Source organism: Bidens hawaiensis, unplaced genomic scaffold (assembly GCF_021521415.1).
Source record: "Bidens hawaiensis isolate Kalapana, Puna unplaced genomic scaffold, B.hawaiensis_p1.1 tig00030777_1, whole genome shotgun sequence".
NCBI classification, from domain to species: Eukaryota; Viridiplantae; Streptophyta; class Magnoliopsida; order Asterales; family Asteraceae; genus Bidens; species Bidens hawaiensis.
Genome location: NW_027495142.1, coordinates 191,989 through 214,718, shown reverse-complemented (window position 1 = coordinate 214,718; position 22,730 = coordinate 191,989). Strand labels below are relative to the sequence as shown.

The window sequence follows — 22,730 nt, the reverse complement described above, 5'->3', positions numbered from 1 at the left end:
ACAATTGATTCACGACCAACCAACCACCACCAGTTGAGCACCACCAATCGATTCCGACAATGGTTCTAGGGTTCCGACGACCTCAATAATTGGAATGTTTACTAGAAAAAAGGTTCTAAAGTTCCAAACTAAGTTACAAAGATGTTTGGGACGAACATGTTGATTTTTTCAGAAAAAATGAGAGTTTTCCGGCAAAAACGATTTTCGGACGATCTTCAACTAACGGCGTTAGGATTCTGTTAGGTGCGGACCGTTGGAAACAAATACGTTTAAAGTTGAAACCGTTAACAGTCAATTTATTAGTCGGAACCGACAACGACCAAAATAATATTTAGGATTGATAAAAACCAATACACCAAAATTCAAACACGGAAAGATATTGACAAATGACACCTAATGGAAAAATTATTTGCTAGCCGCTATATAAAAATATGAAACCCAACAATCAGCACCATGAAGCCCAGCTATTAGCAGCTCGGCATCCTTGAGCTGATCCAAATCCAATTGCACTCCAGCCCAATAACCCATTTGTACTCGGAAGTCGGAGCAACTCAAAAACCGAATCAGAATAAAGTAGTTTTTTTATCCGGCGCGTTACGCTGGTATGTTGGTAAATCCCAGCGTTGAAACCTGGGTGTTGGTAAAACCGAAGAATTAAGATGGGAGTCGACGCGAATTCAGTCGGTATAAGTTACGCTCGTTATGGTATAAACACCTTTAGTAAAATTTGAGCGTTAAAAACCCAAAATATTAATTCATCAAATATATAAAAAATAATAATATATAAAAAAACAAAAAAATATTTAAGACGATATTTATTTGCTCCGCAAACCTGGGCTGGTAAAAACAAGTGTTGTCGGTCCCTGAAATTAGGCGGAAACTCGACATGAATTTGGCCGGTTAATTTAGATTACATTCGGTGGACCAATGGCCAAATTTTTTTTTTTAGGGGGGGGGGGGGTCGGTTGGTAAATTTGTGTGTTGGTAGAACCCGAGCGTTGTAGGTCACGAATGTTGGGTCGGTGAGTCTACACGAATTCGGTCGGTTTACGTAAGCTTCGTTAAGCACCGAAACTAACAGAAAAAAAAAATTGACGTTTCGTCGGTTTCTATTACATTCTAAACTAAATAAAACAAAAAATGAAAATCACAAACTAATATCGTGCGGTCAAGTGGCCCAATAGGGTACTTACGGCACCAAAGTTCTTGTTTAATAATAGTAGCAGCAGCAGTAATAATAATAATAATAATAATAATAATAATAATAATAATAATAATAATAATAATATCTCCTTAACCATTTATGGTTAAATTACTCCCATGATAACAACTTGGATTTTTGCTATTTTTATTTACTCTCTTTATATAAATTTTTAATTTTAAAAAAGACTATAAGATGACTTTATTTGTTATCTATCGACCATTATGGTTCGTACCTGACTTAGCTAGGTATAAGACAAATGGCATTATAATCTCACCTAACCTATTACAATTTACAAATGGTAGACAGACACACATAGTGCCCAAAATTACCTAAATCAGACAAACATTATGTCTGTGGTTTAGTATGTAAATTATAATCTAAATAACACTACACTGTTTTGAGAAACGGATTATAAACGTGTAGTGTCGGTCAATTACATTATTTAACACAAGACGATACGTGTTATACCATTACAAGAAATTCTGTTTGAGATCATGTATCGCTACATTGTTTTGAGAAACAGATTATAAGTGTATCATGTACGTCGCTTAATTACCTTATTTAACACAAGAAGATACGTGTAGCAATGACAAGCCGCCACTATACCCTATGTTAACGGTTTGTCGTAGTTATAAAATGCACCGTGGAAATTAAAAAACTTGTGAAGCCATGTAACAACGACAAGTCGTCGCATAGAGTTTGTCATATCAGGTAGAATTTCTTGAAATGCGTGTCATCAATAGGTTAGCCATGTTAACCCCACTTATACGCGGTTTTGTATCGAGTAGTAACCAGTGGCGGATCCTGATATTTAACTCAGCGGGGGAAATATCTATAATTATGAACTGCATGAAAATATAAAGCGAACTACATTAAATATAGCAAAACAAAATACATATTACATTCGTTCTATACGTGATTTCATTGTTTGAAACGGTCAATTACAGTTTCATTTGAAACATTTAAAGTGCTTCTTTTCGATGATACAAATTACACAAGCATTTAAAAAGTCTTTGCCAATTCGATTACGCAAATTTGCCGTTAACAACTTCATCGCTGGAAAAAATGCACCATTGCGATTCCTACGGGTAAAACTAATTCTCCAAACGAAGTTGATATTCATGAATCGTTAGCATGTCTATCTTCTTCTTCGTATAACAATTAACATCTTTTTCAATCGATCATTTAAAAAAGAGAAAGAATGGGCTTGTTATCACTTTATTGGGCGGGAAGAAATACAGAATATAAGGCTAATTAAAAAAACAGAAGGGGTCTTAATTGATTTAATTAATCCAAATTATAACTTCAAAACTTAACTATTACATAGGCTAACTAAATCTGAGTGGATGACTAACCCCCACTGGGCTGGTCTTCAATCCGCCTTTGTCATTAACACTTTGACCGGTTTATGACCCAGGCCCGCTTAATCCCAAACACTACTTTATTTAACTTGTAGTAACGGAACATTTTGTGTGAGGTTAGCATAAGTTAACATCAAATTAGTTCTTATATTTTAATTCCATAGCCTGCAACATATATATAAAAGTTGCAATTATTTTGTTGTCATTCTAGCAAAAGCATATTCTTATACGACACAGTTTATATCCTGTCCTTAGATTAAGCACAATTAGGAGAAATGGAAATGAGTGACCCACCATCAGTGTCCAAACGCACAACCTCCGCTGGCCGTAATGACAGCGTCGATGAAGGAACTCAGACTTGCCGGTTAGCAGTCCAAGTCCTCCAAGGGCGCTGGTTCTTGCTTTTCGCCTCCTTTCTAATAATGGCTGGCGCCGGAGCAACTTACCTCATCGGTGTCTACTCTAAAGACATCAAAACCACTCTCGGGTAATTTATTATCCTTATTATTATTTGATTTATCATTTATCTTTAATCTTTATTTTTATTTTTTTTGTTAGTCATAAGGTTTTATTGATGTTTTATGGACTTCTAGTATCATCATTAGTCTCTTTCATAGTAATCCGTGTATATCGGTATCTGTTTTTCATGTTTATTTCAAGTAACATTTGGTTTTGGTTTTTCACTGATACCAGTACCGAACTGAATAAATCGATACAGTGTTTTGTAATATGTATTGGTATTTTTAAACACAAACTAGTATTCACCAATATCATTTTGTTTTTCGTTTAAGGTACGACCAGACGACACTCAACCTAATCGGATTCTTTAAAGACGTAGGTTCGAGTGTCGGGGTCATCTCCGGCCTTATCGCGGAAATCACCCCAACATGGTGTCTCCTCCTCATCGGCGCCGCGGTAAACTTCACCGGATACTTCATGATATGGCTCGCGGTCACCAACCGCATCCCCGAGCCACGTATATGGCAAATGTGCATGTACATGTGCATCGCCGCCAATGCCCAGAACTTCGAAAACACCGGAGTTCTCACCACCACCCTCCGAAACTTCCCGGAGAACCGAGGTGTAGTTTTGGGTTTGTTAAAAGGCTTCACTGGATTAAGTGGAGCCATTTTTGCTCAAATTTACTTAGCTGTGTATGGTGATGATTCAAAAGCAGTTATATTGTTAATTGCATGGCTTCCAGCAGTGCTATCTGTGGTATTTGTTTACACAATCAGAGAGATTAATAGTGTAAAGGTTAAAGATTCAAATGAGATTAGGGTTTTTTATCATTTCTTGTATGCATCCATTGTTCTTGCATTGGTTATTATGGCCATGACCATAGCTCAAAAGATGGTGGTTTTTTCACCGGCTGCGTACGCCATCAGCACCTCCGTAGTGTGTTTACTACTCTTTGCACCTTTGTTTATCTCAATCAAGCAAGAATTAGAGGTTATGAAGAAAACTAGTCAAGAAGGAGTTAGGGTTTCCGAGGGTAAAATAGGAAATTTGGATATTGATCATGATCATGATCATGATCAAGAATTAGCATCATTGGATTTGAATCATCATCATCATCATCATCATCATCGTACTCAGTAAATCCCATCATCATTGGATTTGAATCCAAAGATAAATTCAAGAAAATCTTGTTTTGAAAACATTTTCTTGAACAAACCCGAAAGAGGCGAAGATTATTCGATTCTACAAGCGTTGTTAAGCGTCGATATGTTGATTCTTTACGTGGCGACATTTTGTGGGCTTGGAACTAGTTTTACCGCGGTTGATAACCTAGGGCAGATAGGGGAATCTTTAGGGTACCCGAATAAATCGATAAGTACATTCGTGTCGCTCCTAAGTATTTGGAACTACTTTGGGAGAATCTTTTCGGGGTTTGTCTCGGAACATCTTTTAGTCAAGTACAAATTCCCTAGACCGCTTATGATGACACTAGTACTTTTTATGTCATGCATTGGTCACCTATTAATTGCTTTCCCCTTCTCGGGGTCTGTTTATATCGCGTCTGTAATTATTGGATTCTCGTTTGGTGCGCAACTCCCATTAATATTTGCTATTGTTTCTGAGTTATTCGGACTCAAGCGCCTTAGCACATTGTTTAATTGTGCTCAGCTGGGAGGGCCGGTTGCATCTTATATTTTGAATGTGAGGGTTACTGGGCCGATGTATGACCGTGAGGCGGTTAAGGTGTTGGAAAGAAGTGGGTTGGATCGATCATCGGTTAAGGAGTTGGTTTGTATTGGGAAAGAATGCTATAAGTGGTCGTTTATGATATTGGGTGGTGTTTGTTGCCTTGGAGCATTGGCTACACTTGTGTTGGTGGCTAGAACAAGAGAGTTTTACAATGGGGATTTATAGCAAGTTTAAAGAGCAAGAGGGTGTGGCAAAGATCGAAGATTCGCAACTCGGTTAGAGTTGAGTTTGTTAAAGATTTATAAGTCGTTTTGTAGGGAATTGAAATTGAATGAAAAGTGGTGATTGCATGTACTTGGTTGACATATAGAATGAGACGATATTAAGATCTTCATTTCATTTGTAAAGTTATATTTGATTTGGATGCATGATTTGAAAATAAAACATAATTACATAGAATTTTGTAAAGGGTGTGTCATTAATAATAACATATAAAAAGAATAGGAATTATGTCACAAGTTTTTTTTTTTGATGAATTTTGACTAGGTACGACCCGAATTCAACCCTTAATACTCACCTCGAGCCAACGAATCTGGGTTGGACTGAACCAAGAATTTTGTTACACGGCCTATGTGGTAGAAAGGGACCATATGACAAAGAAATGTTTATCTCAGACCCGTCATCACTTTATAGTCCGCTGATACCCGATAGAGTTCGATTCTATTTTTTTTTAATCGGTAACATGTACCAGCGTACCACTTTTCATAAGTTCATAAGAGCATCTACCTTATCTTTAGGGGGAAGAATATCCAGAATCAACATATGGAAAAGCCTAAATCTTAATAAAAGTAATTGACCCAGACACATCTCATATATCATAGGGGTTTTTAGTTAACGCTAATCATGAGATCCTCTAATGTATATTATGAAGTTACAACGCTCACCCATTTTTACGCCTTAATTATATTCTTTAGTATCGCTAAACTGCATCCCCTTTGCTAAGCAAATATATTAATTGTAGGTGAAAACTGAAAAGAAGCCTTTGTAGAGTATTGCAAACAAACATTTTAAGCCATTAGTGTTGCATTATATTATTAACACGGTCATTACTTAAGGTAAAAACAACTTGCAAGTTGCAACATTATTAATTTAGCAAAAGACAATGACGTGTGAACATCAAAAACTTATTCAACGTACCTTTGACAAGATACAAACCATTATAAATGCACACAGGCTAAATAGCGGTATCCTCGTGGTGATATAGTGCAATTTGAGTACAACATTTAGCTAGAGTCTCCACTATATTTGTTATCTTGTATGATGTAGTTGTTGAGTCAAGACATTGTACTTTTTAATCATGAACATTGAAGTACGTAGACGACATAGATTTTGGGTAATCAAATTCAAAAGGGCCGCACATCATAATTTCTTTAACACCAAGCAGAGTAAGCTCGTGTTGATCTCCTCGATTTTACCATGTATTATGAATATTTGCAATTTGTAACTAATATCGTACATATTTGTGCTCCAATGGTAATATAACACGCGTCAGAAACCCCTAGTTTCGCTCATACATTAGTATTGTATAATAATATATATATGAAGTTTGTTATTAAATATATAATTTAGTTTTATTTTTTTCTAAAGTAGTTGGTTCATTATTATTATTATTAATGTAAAAAAGTCTTTGTGAAAATATTCTTTTTTTTCCATATTTTAAAGACTACAACAATAAAGAATGATTTGAGAAATCAACTAACCATACTCTCTAATTGGAACGTATCAATTTAATTTAGTTAATGTCAACTTCAAACAAAAAAAATCGACTAAAAATTCAAAACAGAAGGTATAAAAATACATTTAACTTCAGTGTTTTAACCATACCTAAAGTTATAAATCATGTCCATGAATTTACTAAAACATTTGTAATCAAGAGTTCATATTCTCATTAGTAGCTCTAGAAACTTTGTGTTTTGTTTCATAAATTTTAGATATGGTAAAGGTTTAAAACCAAGAACGGTTTTGTTATCTTATTATTTACCATATAAATATTTAGAAACACGTAACCAATAGTACCAAATTTTAATATTCTATACTTGGACTTGAATACTCTTTTTTTAGAACAACTTTCTTGTATTTAGGCTGCCGCACTACCTAAACTTGAAGTCCAGATGCCCCACTAAGTCTGTGGCATGACTATATTGTCTTAACCAGGTTCACATTAACTTCAAAGTTTGACTTATGCGTTCTCTCAAAAAATCATATCGTCGGTTGTCACAATTACTTGACGGTGTTTGATTCATTATGTAAATGTATTTTAGCATGGTTGTATATGTAATTAACAAATAAATGACAAAATTTATTTAGTTTTATTTATATTCTTTTTTTTAAGCGATTAACAAAATTTTATTAAAACAAGACCAAGAAAGTGCTAGAAAACGACCCAAGAAAGAAAGAGACACCATTACATCAATTGTTTACAAAATCAAAAGAACATACTCAATTGTTAACAAAATCAAAAGAACATACCATATTTAGTTTTATTCATAAGAAATATATTATTATATTTATGATATGATTACTTTTATTGTTAAAAGTTAACCTTTTTAAAAATAAAAATAAAAACAAAAACATTTGGAACCGTTGAATGGGTTTAATTGAGCAGGTTTAGAAAGTCAGAAATGGTCAAATAAGTAACCAGTTTTATTTCCCATCAGCCTTGTCGGTTTCTCCCTTTTCCAAACTGACTGGTCTGAAACTTCGGCTTCAGTCTCCACTGCTTTTTTCCCTGTTCAAACTGAAAAATGCAATATATAAGAAAAAATCGTAATTCAATAAACAAAATTACTAAAATTAATATATTAAACAAAATATTTTTTTATAGAAATTGAATGTTTTAACATAAGTCTTTGGGTTTATTGAACACAATGTATGTCATACATTATATGGAGGAATAAGAGAGTGTGACCCACAACATGAACGAGTATAATTTCATGAGACGATAAGAATGAAACTTAGGGGGTGTTTGGTACAGAGAATGAAAAAAGAGAGAAAATAGAAATGGAAATGGAATTGTAGAGAAAGATAATTGGTATGGAGAATGAGAATCATTTCTCTTGTTTGGTACACGAGAAAATAAACAGAGAACTCTACCATACCCAACCCCACCTCCACCCAACTTGACACCACTCACCACCGCAGCCCCACCACCACAGCACCACCACCACAGCCCCACACCACCAGCACCACCACCACAGCCCTTTCTTCAACCACAGCCCACCATCACCGGCTGTGGAACATAAGATATAGAAAAAGGAGGCTCAGATCTGTCATCACTGCCTCTTTGGAGATTTTGTGGTGGTGGTTGTGGTGGCGATGATGATGATGATAATCAGAAGCCACCTGCGACCACCGCCGATTTCCACCACCACTGTCACCCACCTGCGACCACAATCACCCGACCATCTGAAAACCCTAACCTACCACGAACCACCACTTGAAACCCTAATCTCCGTTCACCCGTACCACCTGCAACCTACAACCGGTTACCATCTCTGTGTTCACCACTGCGAACGGCGGAGACGGGGTGGTGGTTGCAGACTTGGAGACGAGGTGGCGGTTGCAGACTTGGAGACGAGGTGGTGGCCGGAGACGGGGTGGTGGCCGGAGACGGGGTGGTGACATGCTATGAGGAGGCTGCTGAGAAATGGATTTCTCTTTGTTTTAAAGAGAAATGGAATTTTCTAGTTTTAGAGAAATAGAAATGAAAAATGGAAAACAAACAAAAGAAATATTTCTAATTCCATTTCTCCCCAATCAAATCCCTCTACTAAACACCCTCTTAATTCAATAAACTTTTACACTAAAAGTATGTCTTTCTGAATATTTTGTGCTTGCTTTTTAATTTTCACAATAAATAAAAACCACATTGCATTAAAATATGACACACTGGTTATGTTTTATAAATTTAAGCATATTATTTTATATGCATTAATATTTTTTATTGTAAATTTATAATTTCATAGTATCAACATGCAAAAGAATAAAACAAAATAAAGTTTCAAGTTAAAATGATCTTGTCTGTGATAACCGTAAAAACTCTTATTATGGTTATGTTCAGATGTCTAATATAATATAACCTAACACCGCTACTAAGTTCAAACCTATATAGTGTGTTCATTTGACAAACAAAACCTACTCTCTTTAATGGACCCGTTTGCTCCCTTTTTTGGCCTTTTTCACCACCTTTGCCTTTCTCTCACTTTAAAAAATAAACACAAACACACGTAGTTATATATTAAATTTGAGGGAATAATGACATAAACAAGTATCATGTTTATTTTGTTTTGGTATAATAAAAGGTTACTTGCCTAATTATTAATACACATAACACACTTAGTAGTTAGTAGTTATAAATCAAACATGTCCTAAACATGGTACAACTTTTGATTATTTGTCTATGGTCTTAGGTTTTTTATACCAATTTTGTTGTATACACATATTAATGAATAAAAGGTATAATTTACTTCTATGCTAACTTTGACTTTACATGAACTTTAATAAAACCAAACTTCAAAGTTCAAACTAGTATTGACTTGTATATTAATCAAGCCAAAGTTCATGTTTATATAACAAGAGTTATTGGATTTAATTCGTTTCAAATTTCACCATTTGTCCACCAACATTCTCAGTTAAAGAAATATTACTCATCATTCTTAATTTTTATCTTATTTTTCTTCTATCACTCTGAAACTAACGAGTCACTGACTACGTTAGTTTTTTGCTAACGTGATTATTTTTAAAAGTAAAATAATTACAAAAACATTGGGCCCCACCATCACTTTCACAACCAAAATATTGTAGAACTAGGTTAGAACCCGCGTAATATACGGGTTGGTATAAAATAAAGCAATAAAACATAATATATAAATATAAATAATTACAAACTATTTACATCCACTTACATAAGTAGCATAAACATACACAAGAAAAAGTACTATACGCGAGTAAGAACACTCTGTTAAAACATAAGTGGTGGCGGGATTTGATTCACTTCAAATGTTTCCATAATTCTAACAGATTCACCTGCAAAATTAAGAAAAAAAAATATATCAACTTATCACGCTAAGAAATAACGTTTGACTTTTGAGGTCGAAGATTAAAACATTCAAGTGCAAGATTGCAATACGCTGTAATGAAAACTAAAGAAAAACCTTTCTTGAATGTCAATTTATCATAAAGTTTATGAACGTCTTAACAACTTTCTTGATAACCTATAGAAATCGTATCAGTTTAGTGTTTACAAACATGGTTCAGTTGACCTCAAAAGTCAAGAATGTGATTTTTCAAGTCTTAATTGATACGGGTTGCAATAAAAAGTAAACAAAAACCTCTCACAAATGTGGATATCATCATAATATTCATGCAGTCTTATAAACTTCTTTATCGGTTGCTTGTTTATAGAATCGCCCAATTGGCTTCAATAGTTAAACTACGTCTATCTCATTTATCAATCATTCGTATAAAAAATGACACCCTCTTATAATTCTTGAATCAAAATTTGAAAATTATCACATCTAGTGTCGCTAAAACACCTTCATCATGATAACTTATTTTTTTTTGTTTCACATTTATATGAATCTCCAACTCGACCCCTCTTCACAAATTCATATGTTTATTATACAACAAACGTATTTGTTGTAGTTCCTCTTTCAAAACCTTTAAAAATTATTATGATACTGTTACAACATTTAACAATTTAATTTAACTAAAATAGTATATTACCTTGCTATGAGCATCTCATTCTTGACATCACCAATAATTGTTGGCTCATAAGAAATATACTCGAGGGTATGCATCTTACAACCCACTAGAACTTTGGCTTCTGGTAATCAACAATAGTTAATGAATGGTAGTTTTTGTATTTGCATGTTTTCATTAAAACAAAAGTATAAGACATAATTTTGCACAAATGAAGCATGCATGATATACTATATTTATTCATTGTTTTACTTATCCCCAAGATGCCCCTAGATTAAAGAAAAATCAATCCTTGATAAAACCCACAATTTGACTTTAGTTACTAATGGCTGATTATTAGCAGTTACTAATATAAATGAAAATATTAGATATTAGTTACTAATGATTGAGCATTCTTTTCATGTTTAACCTAAAGAACGGCTTCATGGTGAATTAAAAAGGTCTCTAAATAATAACAAAGTTTTATAATTGTTCCATTTAATTATCTAATTCAAACAACTATGAGAAAAACTCACAACAATAAAATGATAATGAAAGTTACATATTTTTTATAGTTAGAGAAAATGTGACTTTGTTGGAAAAATATTGAAATTGGTTTAATGTTTTATGACTTTATCCTATTTCACCATGCAAAAGTTCCAAATTATTAATAGTGTTTAGACATAAGATAGAAAATACCTTAAACTTGAAGCCATCTATTTTAAATTCTTGCATTTGATCCTCCCCTTTTCATCCCATCAAGCTAAAGGACACCATTCATAAGCACAATAATAGGTTCCTATGTCGTAAGTTAATATTATAACATAGTTATGTTTGAAAACAACAAAAAAGTGGATATGCTATAACTCTATCCCCTAAGCCACATAAACCAGAATTACAGTAACTCAAGCATTGAGATTAATAACAAACTTATGGTGTTTTCAAAATTATAGGGAATTGTCGTTTCAAGCAATAAAAGTGGATCTGCTTATGATTTGTGCTTTGAGATCGAAATCACATTTTCACCCTGATAGATTAACAATAAAACAAATATTAGAATCTTAATTCTTAAAAAAAAGGTCATAATTAAGATCAAAGACCTACATGGTTTAGTTGTTCTTCCATTGCACTGAAAAGTGAGACATTGCCAACATATGATTTACTGATAATCATATAATATTTATATGAATGAACGTTGAACAATAGAATATTTAGGCGAATGAAATACGAAGAATACTATTACTGGATAAAAAATTATACAAACCGCGACTGGACCAACATACATGTTATGATTGAAATAGGAAGACACCTGCGATGAAGGTTTAACAAAACTGATTGAGATACGAAGAACCATAAACCATATAAGGATTTTGCGTAGGGTTTCTCTTACCTTGAATAATCGTGGAAATCGTTTGATGAATCGTGGAAATCTTCAACATACCTTGAATAATCTGTTTGGATTGAGAGATAACTGATGGTTGCAATAGGGTTTTTGGTAGATTATTGGGATATATGAATTATATATGATATGTGATTTGTAATCCAGATTTGGTCAAAAACTGATCCCGTGATTTTGTGATTATATTCTATTAATTAAATTAAAAATTAAAATGAAAGAGAAAATTACACGTGGACAAATAAAGAGTTTTGATGAAAAGTAATTGAATGATTTGTTGAAGAATCCACTTGTTTATTAGACAGGGAGATTTTATTACGGAATATACAGATAGATAGATAGATAGATAGATAGATATAACCTTGTTTCTTCATTAACAAAAAAAGTAAAAGAAATAAGCTTGTTTAGAAAGAATATATAAAAGAGGGAGATTTCATTTCATATATTTAGAAAGATATAAGTTGTTAATTTTAATAGAAAAAAAAAGTTAAAATAAATAAATAAATAAAGAGGTGTTTGAGATACCTTATTCTCTATAAAAATAAAAAATAAAAAAAAATGGAAAACAACTTGAATCCAAAATAATTGCACACACATACAGACATATACTCTCACTGTAGAAACACAGTACAGTAGCAAACAAAGCAACTCATTAAAACCCCAACTCCCACTCACCATCTTCTTCACTTTCACTTTCCCATTAACTTCTTCTTCACTCCATCAATGGAATCCAACAATCTCCTCCTCGACTGGTCCTATTTCTGCCGCCAAAAGGTCAGATAATAATAATAATAACATTCCATCAATTCTATTATTATTATTCCAATTTCACATAATAATTTCGGACTAATTTTGAATATTCTATTTCAAATTGAAACAGAGTACAGAGGAGTTAACAGAGTCGCTGTTATTAACCACAATGGAGCTTGAATCCGCAAGGTTCAAAGCCGAACAAGAACTCAAACAAAAAGACCAAGAGTTAAACCAACTCAAACACCTTCTAAACACCGCCATTATCCAAAAAAACCAAGCTCAAAACCAATACCAAACACTCTTAACACAGCTCCACCGTAACACCACCGCACCGCCGCCGCACTCCGTCGCATCATCCGTCGAAGACGACCACGTCACCACCGCCGGATTCTCATCCTCAGACTGTGACGAAAGCATCGTCTCATCACCACCACCGCCGCCGTCGTGTTTTACGGAGGATGAAATTAGGATTCCGGTGAAGTCATTGCCGGAAAAGGGGAAGTTTCTAGAAGCAGTGGTGAAGGCTGGGCCGTTGTTGCATAACCTGCTTTTGGCGGGACCGTTGCCGCATTGGCGCCATCCGCCGCCGCCGCTAGAGACGTACCAGATTCCGCCGCCGCCCGTGGTGGTGCCGCCGGCGGTGAACCGGATGGTGTGGAAGGTTAATAATAATAATAAGAGAGGGGTTCCGGAAGGGTCTGATTCTTCTACGGAACCTAAATATCAAAGATTAAACAGTGATTGTTAATTAACTTTTACTAGTAATTTGTAAGTTAATTTAGTTATTAAGTGATTGTTATTATACTAATTATTACTAATTTGGTTGTTGGGTATTATGAGGTGGAAGGATGATCTATACCCATTTTGTATAGCAGATATTTTCCCAATCAGTTTTTAATCATCTATATCTTACTTGAATTCATCTTTAATTACGTTTGGAAGTATCGTTAATACTGCTTTTTACGACGAGATGTCGAATGTTCACAATTTAATTTTAAATTTATAATTGCTCTATATAATATAAAGTAAATTTATTAATCAGTTACTTGAATAGTAAATACACCAGATTTTGAAAAGGTTGCAACTCTGATGATACATTTGCAATGCATTTTATTATAAATAATTTTCTGGTTAGTTTTTGCGTTTTTCATATGCATGGTTTTGAAGCTACGGGTCTCTTCAATGTACTCAATGTAGGGGTGTTCGGGGTCCAGTTTTTAGGTTTAACTGTGAACCAACCCGTTTTTAACGAAAACCAAACCGCTTGAAGAGGTAGGTCCCCGCAAAGCCCAGTTGGACCCGCAAGACACACCTTGAAGAGGTACGTCTGCGCAAAGACTAACTGGCCCCGCATAACCCACCATGCTCAGAGAGATGAAGACCTTACACGCAGTACGCCAGCTGTTCCCGCAGGAAAGCCTCCCTTGGTACAGTACCCTGCCTGTTCCCGCAGCTATGGATACAAGCCAGGAAGGAAGGCTACCCGCACTAACAGTAAGACTACACGCATAAGACACTAGCTCTTACACTTCAGCAATGTCACCTGAGGAAGGAATGAGCAAGGCGGGAATATTCTCGCCCAAATGAGCCAGTCCGTACGCTTCTGGAAGATCTTTTGTACTATACCTGCCAAGGTATGGACAAAATAGACAAGATCTGACCAAAGCAGCCCATGAATCAATCACAGGGTGACAGCTCACCGACAATAGTACGAGGAGGAGCACGCTCCAGTACAAAATGTCACTATCAGCCGCTGCCTACCCACCAACTCCCATCGTGGCACGTACATAGCCCGTAGTTGGTGGAAAAGGAATATTATACAGCTGGCCGTACCTGCTTGGAAACCTACCTTCGGCTATAAATACTCCAACACCTTGGAACGGTATCATCATCTCATATCATCTTATCTTATCCTCTAGCTATTTCTCTCAATATACACCTATATTCAGAGCAATCTAGTCTGATTCTCACGCCGGAGGGTGGTCACAAGGAGGAACCCCCCCCCCCTTCTCAGTGACGAGCTCACAGTGTCTGTTTTGCAGGTCAAGAAGAATAACCATCTTTGCCGGACCTAACCCTCGTGGGAAACATCTACTTAACCCTAAGATTATCCGTAATCTGCCAGGGTCACCTAGTGTTTCTTCACCGCTGAAATGTAAAGCGAACCAAACAAACGGTTTGGTTTCGGTTTGTTTTCGATGTTTAGACTTTGGAGTTATTTTGTTTTAGAAAATTGATAGCCCGTAATGATAGTTTTTATATACAAGTACATTTACTTAACGAAAAAAGCCAAAATATGGTTCAAAGAAAACTAGACTGATAAATTGCTTAATGGTATAAATGCTCATGCATTCTATCACGGTTGATTCAAACTATAGTTGGTTCACCCAAAATCAATGTTGAATAGATATAATGCATCACATAAATCCTAAAATTGAAGCAAAACTAGACTACATAATAAGCTAAGATTAGCTATTCAGCTACTTGGCCTGATGTTATTCTAGTTATTAAGCTAGTACAAAATATTTTAAAAATTAACATATTTTTATATTAATACAGTCCGGTCCGGTTTTATACGATCGGATTTTTTTTGTGTAAACCATAAACCAAACTGTTCAACCGATGTCAAACGCTCTAATTAATGTTTGCTTACATCCAAATTATTAAAGCATACTTATATCATATTAAATAACCTATATAAATACAGATATATTCAACTACAAACCGATATTATTAAAGCATATATTATTTATACAATTATACATATGACCCACCTTTACGAATATAAAAGTACCTATAGTTTTATAATACATAGTTTCAATTCGGTTATTTGAAAATTGAAGGATTTAAGCTATATTCTATACATGTGTTATGTATTAGATCCAAAAATAGGCAAGTTTTTTTGACTTCTTTAATCATGCTTTGGATGCTAACGAGGAATGGACAAGCATTATGGGCCAACCACCGAATGTTGGACCCACGAATCAGAATCAAGATCTAACAAAGTCATTACTCGAAGAAAATACAAACGAAATATCAAAACAGAGACAACAAATAAAAACATTAAATAAATATAAAAAAAACTGTTTATGGTTTTAGACATGTTTGTAGATTTCTTTTTTTACTAACTCAATAAAAAAAACAATAAACAATATACACTTATTTTCATGATTTTCTATAATAATATATCTAACCCACATTTTGTTTTGTTTCTTTTTTTCAAATATTAGTTAACACTATACTATAAAAGTAGACAAATTATTGACCTATTGACTAATGACCCTTAATTACACTATGACCAATTGAACATTAATATTTCTAACTTTTCCATTTTTTATAAGATCAATTCCGATACTATCATTATCATAGATTTATGCTTAATTTGTCTCACGATAATAGTTGTAAACGACATGGAGAAATGTGCTTGCAAAGTTGAGTACAAATCAAACGTAAAACAGGTGTAAAATCTATGATTGTTATACTATCGAAAACGCTCTCAACAACAAAAATGAAAGTTAAAATTACTAGTGGTTAAAATGTAAATATTGATTACTAATGATCAATAGGTCTTAGTTTGAATTATTAAAATCTAATGTCCATATAGTGTAGAGATATTTGTGAGATTCACAAAATAAAAATGGCATCTAAATTGGGGACAATGGAGAGTGATGGTGGTAGTTTTCTTTAGGTCTAATCAAGTAATGGTGGTAAGCACCAACTTACCTACCAAAAGTTGTTTGCCATATTTCAAACTAGTTGTTATGCTCCCTTTATAGTGATAATAAAATCTATAACTTGATTTGCTTTATGAACCATCCAACTTAAATAACCATTTTAGCAACGATTAACTATAAAAATTATGCAAATAGTACACACGAGTGCAAGTTACATAACCTTATGTTTCTTTCCAGGATGATATCTTGAAAGGAACCGTTAACTATCACCTGGAACCCGAATCAGAAACCATGGATTCCTTGATGAATACGGAATCACATGTCTTGCTTGCATGAATTATCAATCATCTTCATCATCTTGATTGTTACTCTGGGTATGCTTTTGCGCATTATACATGTCCGCAACCTAAATTTAATAAAACAAAAAGGCAAAAAAGATAACTTTCGAAAGTCAGAATATATTTTTTCAACGAATGAGGGTAAAATTAATATTCTCACCATTTCTGAAGATGAAGCATCCTCGGGACCTTTGTCTTCACGAACGCGAAGTAAACGTGGGAATCGTAGTGAAATTCCCTTTTATTTATAATAAAGATATAAGTATATAAATCGGAAGATGAATTCATTAAATATATCTTAAAAGTATTTTAACTTTAATTTAAAATTAAACCTTATTAGGATCAACCGCTCCAATTGCAGCACAATAAACCGGGCTAATTGTCAAGTCAGCAGCTTTAACCTCCCAAACCTAAAATGTTAAGTGTTAACACGTAAATATTTGTGTAACATGTTCAATACTAAACAAGTATCTGATATAATATATGAAAAACTAATTATGAAGTACCTCAGATGCCTCAAACCACACATCGGGATTTATAGAATCTGCGTATCGGTAATACGACTGCCAACATTTAAAACCAAAATTAACATACATAAAATAGTCTAAACGATGACAAAATATTCAAAGTAAAAAATTTGCAACAAAACCTTTGGCTTTGGGATCACTTTAGACCGAAGACTTGTTGACCGCTCCTCAAGCATTGCTTCTGAAAACCCAGTCCCTATAAAACACACAAAAATTAGCAAAATTGAATACAAATTTTAAATAATCAATATTTAGATAAAAAATGTCACTTACCAATCTTGCAAATGGTTTGATATTCATCCTTATTACTATCATAACATGCAAGAAGAAAGGCGCCATATCCACCAACACGTTTTCCTCGACCATGAAAGGCGGCGATGGGTACTAAATCTAACGAGTCACCAATACTGCACATGACATGAACCAAAAATGAAAAATAGACTAGAAAACAAATATTAACAATAACAATAACAACAATAATAAACAACTACCTGTCCATATAGTCTTTCTTCAACTTGAGCCAGTTATTTGATCGTTTTGCAGGCTCATATGTAGCATCTCGAGTTAATGTTTTAATAATCAATCCCTCACAACTGATAAAGTAATAAACTGAGTCAGATACTCATATATTTTATTATTACAACTTCAAACACCAAAAACATAACTAAAACAGAGACTTATTACCTGGCATTAACAGCAGTATCCAAGAATGTTTGTATTTCTTCCAAATCATTTGATGTTATGGCGGTTGCAAGCTGGAAATATCCTGGTTCTTCCGTAAAGGATTCATATAGACGCTGAAAAAAAGTAATAATGCAATACGTGAATTTAATACTTTCACTAATAACCATAACAATTATATATATTCCTTAAGTTTCTCACCTCTCTACGAGTAATAAGTTGTTCTTGTAAAAGCTGTTGTCCATTCAGATACAGTAAATCGAATGCATATATGCATACTTCAACCTTGATTTCACTCATGACAACGTTTTTGCGAGCACGTGTGCTTAAAATCTGCAAAAATAATCAAAAGCACATACAAGATTACAGATGAAAAAAATTAGCAACTGGAAGGCCTGTAAACGAACCGAACAAACACGAAAGGAGCATGTTCGAGTTCTTTCATTAATTTAACCAAACAAATGATAGAACATGAACAAAACTAACGGGGTTTTCTTGTGTGTGTGTTCTTTTGTTAAGAATATGCACGTGTTCTTGTTTGTCTATGTTTGTCCGTTAACGATATATATGAACGTTTCATGAAAGTATACGGAATAACATAAATGAGCATAGCTGAACGACCACTGTAAGTCCCACGACATATATCAGCTACAATCATTTAAAGTACATGTGAAGAACAATGTGTTGGGCCTAAAACGTTGATTAAACAAGACTAAAGGGTAATGGGCATAAAAAATTTAAACAAATTTAAATGAACAAAAAGGAACGACCGACGTGTTCATGTTCATTCGTTTAACTAAAAGAAACAAAAAAGTTGTTCCTGTTAGTTCTTTATAAAAAACGAGCATAAGCAAACTTTCATCCGAACGGTTCACTAAGCATCCGGTTTGTTTGCAGGCGTCTGAAAAGGTTTGAGTGCATTGATGACATGAAAGCATATAATATGCTAGATTAAAAAGATAAAAAATAAATAAAAGAGTAAAATTGAAAACTTTGTAAAAAACGAAAAAAAAGTTAACCTGAAATGGAAGAATTTTCTGCTTCTTGCGGTCATATGCAACCAGTTCACAGTCCATAACAAATGATGTTACATTCGGTTTTTTAATCCTACAAAACAATTGCAATCGTTAGAAATGGATTCGCTGGTTCAATCACATAGATTATAAGCCAAAATCAGTTTCTATCCATTTACTTGTAAATGGGTTAATTTGGGTTGAGATTTATCTAAAAATGGATCAAATAAATAACTTAAACTTAACTATAAAAAAAAAACAGGTTAAACTAGTCAGAAGCCGTCCCATCCTACTTATAACGCATACAACTTTCTAATGAGTAAAATATTAAAAGGTTTTAGTCACTATTTTAAAAATGCTATTTTTGTAATCATAAATTTATAATTAACAGACTCATTATAAAAACGGTACCTAGAAGCAGCAGCAACAACATCAGGGAATTTTTCCGTGTTTCTTTCAGCATTTCTGCTATATATCTGAACTGTACCATCCTCCAGATAATGTATCTATATCATGTAAAAATTATTATCCATTCATAAAAATGTTTTTCTTTTTCACAACTTCACTAACTTAACAACGTTTTACCTGAGCCCGTTCCCCGTCATACTTGTATTCACATGTGAACTCCATGTTTTGAAATTTATCCAAAATTTCAGATACCCCTTTAGTCGGTTTAGCAAGCATAGGTCCCACTGGAACACCAGGTGAAAAACAACACGTTTTGGGTAGGTCCCACACACCACCAGAAAGTAAAGCAGGAACAATTTTATCATATACAGGAATTACCGAATACACTTGTTTAACAATTTTAGCAGCCTAAGCAACAACAAAAATAAGTTAGCAATAAAAAAGAGTTAGAAAAGGAGAGAGTCACATATAATCATATACCCTTGAAAACTTGTAAAATATCATCTATACCCAGTCCAAACTTAAAATAACATGTGTCCTTTAAAGCTAGTTAAAATATCAAAATTAATCATTTCATTAAAACAATTCAAGAAATGGCCATTTATTACTTTTCTTAAACTCTTAAACTTTAAAATTTCAAATCTACCCACTTTTTAACCTTAAAACTTTATATTTATTCATTAACAATATTTTTATAAAAATATGAGATTTACCGTTTCCAAAATCACAACATACTAATCAGTTATTATGTGAATCTTGCGGATTAATGATTGCAGGCTAAATGCATATTATATTGTTGAGAAAGACGTTAAAAATAATGTGGTTTTTGTATCAAGAAACTATTATTATGTTTACAAAGAATAATGAGAAGGTTAAAAATGACTTCTTTATAAAATGGATAGATCGCATATTTTAATAAAAACAAATTACTAATGAATAAACATAGAGATTTAAAGTCAAAATGGGTAGACTTTATTGTTTAAAACTTATAAGGGTACAATGGTCATTTCTTAAAACGTTTTAATGAAATGTGAATATTTGATATTTTAACTAGTTTTAAAGGCATGTATGATATTGTAACTTTGGGATGAGTATATGTGATATTTCATAAGTTTGTAGAGGTATATATAAAATTCCATCCTTTTTTTTAAACAAAAAAGCATTTTATAGTACATATGCCAACTCGCCTCTTCTAGAGGTGACTCCGTGTGCGTTGATGCATGTTTTTCGGTATAGACTATTGCGTGCCCAAGTGCAGTCAGAAGAGTTTGCTCTGCTAAACCGATTCGCAACTTTGTCTGCAAAATTTAAATTTATTTAAATTAAAGAATCTAACTATGAAAAACTGACATAAACAAAGAATCTAATTCACATGTTAACCTGAAGTAAACGAATCAAATATTGAGGTTCACAATCAGTAGCTGCAACAAGAAGTCCTTTAATGTGATTCTTCTTCTTATCCTGACTGTCTTTCCCAGATTCCTATCAAATATTAACCAAACAACAAAACAATAAACATTATTGTTTAAGACCAAGTTCATACATCAATAAGTCAACTCGTCATTACCTTAGCAATAACCTTAAATGTATCAAAAACTTTAGCCACTGTCAACGGCTGCGGTTTTCGCATCAGAGGTTGTGATGAACGGCTCGCTTTAGCAACAAGACCCAAATCTCCAAGATCCTACAATCAAATTACAAAAAATTAAAACAAACAACTTGAGTTTGAGTTTGACCCGTGTCGATTTTGCCTACACAAGGCAACCAAAGTACAAAGCGCTCATGCGAGGCGCGATTTTTAGGCAAAAAAGCGAGCGCTTTTTGTACATTGGTCATTTTATGCTTCAAAATGTTGTAACACGTGCCCTTTTGGTTGTACATGAAGGTAATTTAGGCCACCCGTGGTGGGCGACGAATCCGGGCGAAATCCGACGATGATGGGCAAGAACACCCCCCCCCCCAACTATTTATCGCTGCTTCCCTTCTGATTTTTATTATTATAATAATTGATTGTGTGTATATATATATGTATATATATATTGGGCTACAACACCATTACACCCCAAAAACAAAAACCCACCCTTTGCTGACTGGGCGCCACATGGCGCAAAACGCCCCATTTTGTGGCCCCTCCACCACACATAGCCTTATATACTAAATAGTAAATCCTATATAAAGTTAATTTATAGCTAAATATTGGGTAGGGGATGCTAAAAACCTATAAGATATTGTTAACAAAATTATATAAAAACCATACGCCTCGTCCACGAAAATCGATGCCCTTTTGCGCTTCGCGCTTCGGTTTTAGACCCTATTGCGTTTGTGCACTTCTCGCTTTTTAAAACCAATGTTTACCTTACCTTATATTGCTTCTTAATATGTGTTTCTTTTGCACCACAAGCTTCCGCAAGCGCCTTAATTATCGAAGCATCCCCAAGTCCAAGCTCGAGCCCCTCGTGAGCTGGCGCAATCCTATTCGCCAAAAGATACACAACAGCCACCAAATCATCAGATGTTGTCTCAATTACAGTCCTCAGCATGTTACAGACAATTTCAGTAATCACAATCCGACCCGACTCTCTCGAAATCTCATCGAAAACCCGAACCAGAAACAAAAACGGCACCCTTTCTCCTTCCTCCCAGTAAGCAGCTTTCTTAGGGTTAAATTTAACTGGCTTAATCTTCAATTGAGCAATACACTCGTCAATATCAATCACCCGTTGCTTCTTCAACGCCTTCTGTTCATCTTCAGAACCCAAATTAGGGTTTTCGTTAGTTTTAGGGTTTGGTTTGTCTTGCTTCAATTGAACATTACCTTCATTCGATTCGGGCAATTCGGGTTTGATTTGGGTCGGGTCGGGTTTGGACTCGGTAATTGTGGGTTTTAATTTGGGTTTTGAATCTAGGGTTTTGCGTTTTTTGGGTGAAGAAGCAGAAGCAGATGCAGACGACGGCGTTTTGTTCTTGTTGGCGGCGGCACGTGCGTTGGACATGAGTGCATCGAAGGCGGACGGACGAGATGAAGACATGTTATTGGAGTGTGAGATTGATAATAATTTGAGAAATGGTTTAGAAATTGGTAGAATTGGTGAGTGTGGGGGTTTAATAATAAGAGAGTGTGTGATGTGTTGACTGGAGCATAGAGTGTAATAACATGACCGGAGAGAAAACATTAACCGGCTGCTCCTCGTGGCGGCGGCGGCGGCGGCGGCGGCGGTGGTGGTTGTTTTCGGTGGGTTTTGATGTAAATGAGAGAGTTGGCGGGAAAAAGGATGTTGTCCACCTGGTTAACTACTTATATATGCGCCAATTTTGTGGTGTAAGCGTGTTCGGTGTGGAGCAGGAATGAGCTCAGGATTCCATCGATACCGACTGGTATTGATCTTGAAAATCATGATCTTAAAAGACTGAAATATTTGGTATTGGTATTGGCATTGGCATTGGCATTGGTTTGACACCGGTATTTTAGGTAAAATTTGGGAAAT

General features: G+C 34.5%; 2 protein-coding genes and 1 pseudogene across 2 annotated transcripts; 2 read left to right on the top strand and 1 right to left on the bottom strand.

Annotated features, from left to right (window-relative positions):
* The first annotated feature begins 2,851 nt into the window (after nt 1–2,851).
* Nucleotides 2,852–6,307, top strand: LOC143580984 (protein NUCLEAR FUSION DEFECTIVE 4-like; annotated as a pseudogene).
* A 6,140-nt stretch (nt 6,308–12,447) lies between these two features.
* Nucleotides 12,448–13,352, top strand: LOC143580977 (uncharacterized). The gene is made up of 2 exons (XM_077063872.1): nt 12,448–12,625; nt 12,732–13,352. Exons 1-2 carry the CDS (start codon nt 12,575–12,577, stop codon nt 13,350–13,352), a joined length of 672 nt encoding a protein of 223 aa, XP_076919987.1. The 5' UTR covers nt 12,448–12,574.
* A 3,096-nt stretch (nt 13,353–16,448) lies between these two features.
* LOC143580976 (DNA ligase 1-like) lies at nt 16,449–22,513 on the bottom strand. Its single transcript, XM_077063871.1, has 16 exons — nt 21,606–22,513; nt 20,813–20,929; nt 20,626–20,727; nt 20,433–20,543; nt 19,423–19,653; nt 19,249–19,343; nt 18,844–18,931; nt 18,026–18,157; nt 17,828–17,940; nt 17,635–17,736; nt 17,417–17,550; nt 17,266–17,339; nt 17,123–17,179; nt 16,949–17,026; nt 16,777–16,854; nt 16,449–16,684 (listed from the first exon to the last, which is right to left on the bottom strand). The coding sequence occupies exons 1-16, from the start codon at nt 22,416–22,418 to the stop codon at nt 16,619–16,621; spliced, it is 2,391 nt and encodes a 796-aa protein (XP_076919986.1). The 5' UTR covers nt 22,419–22,513; the 3' UTR covers nt 16,449–16,618.
* Nucleotides 22,514–22,730: the final 217 nt, after the last annotated feature.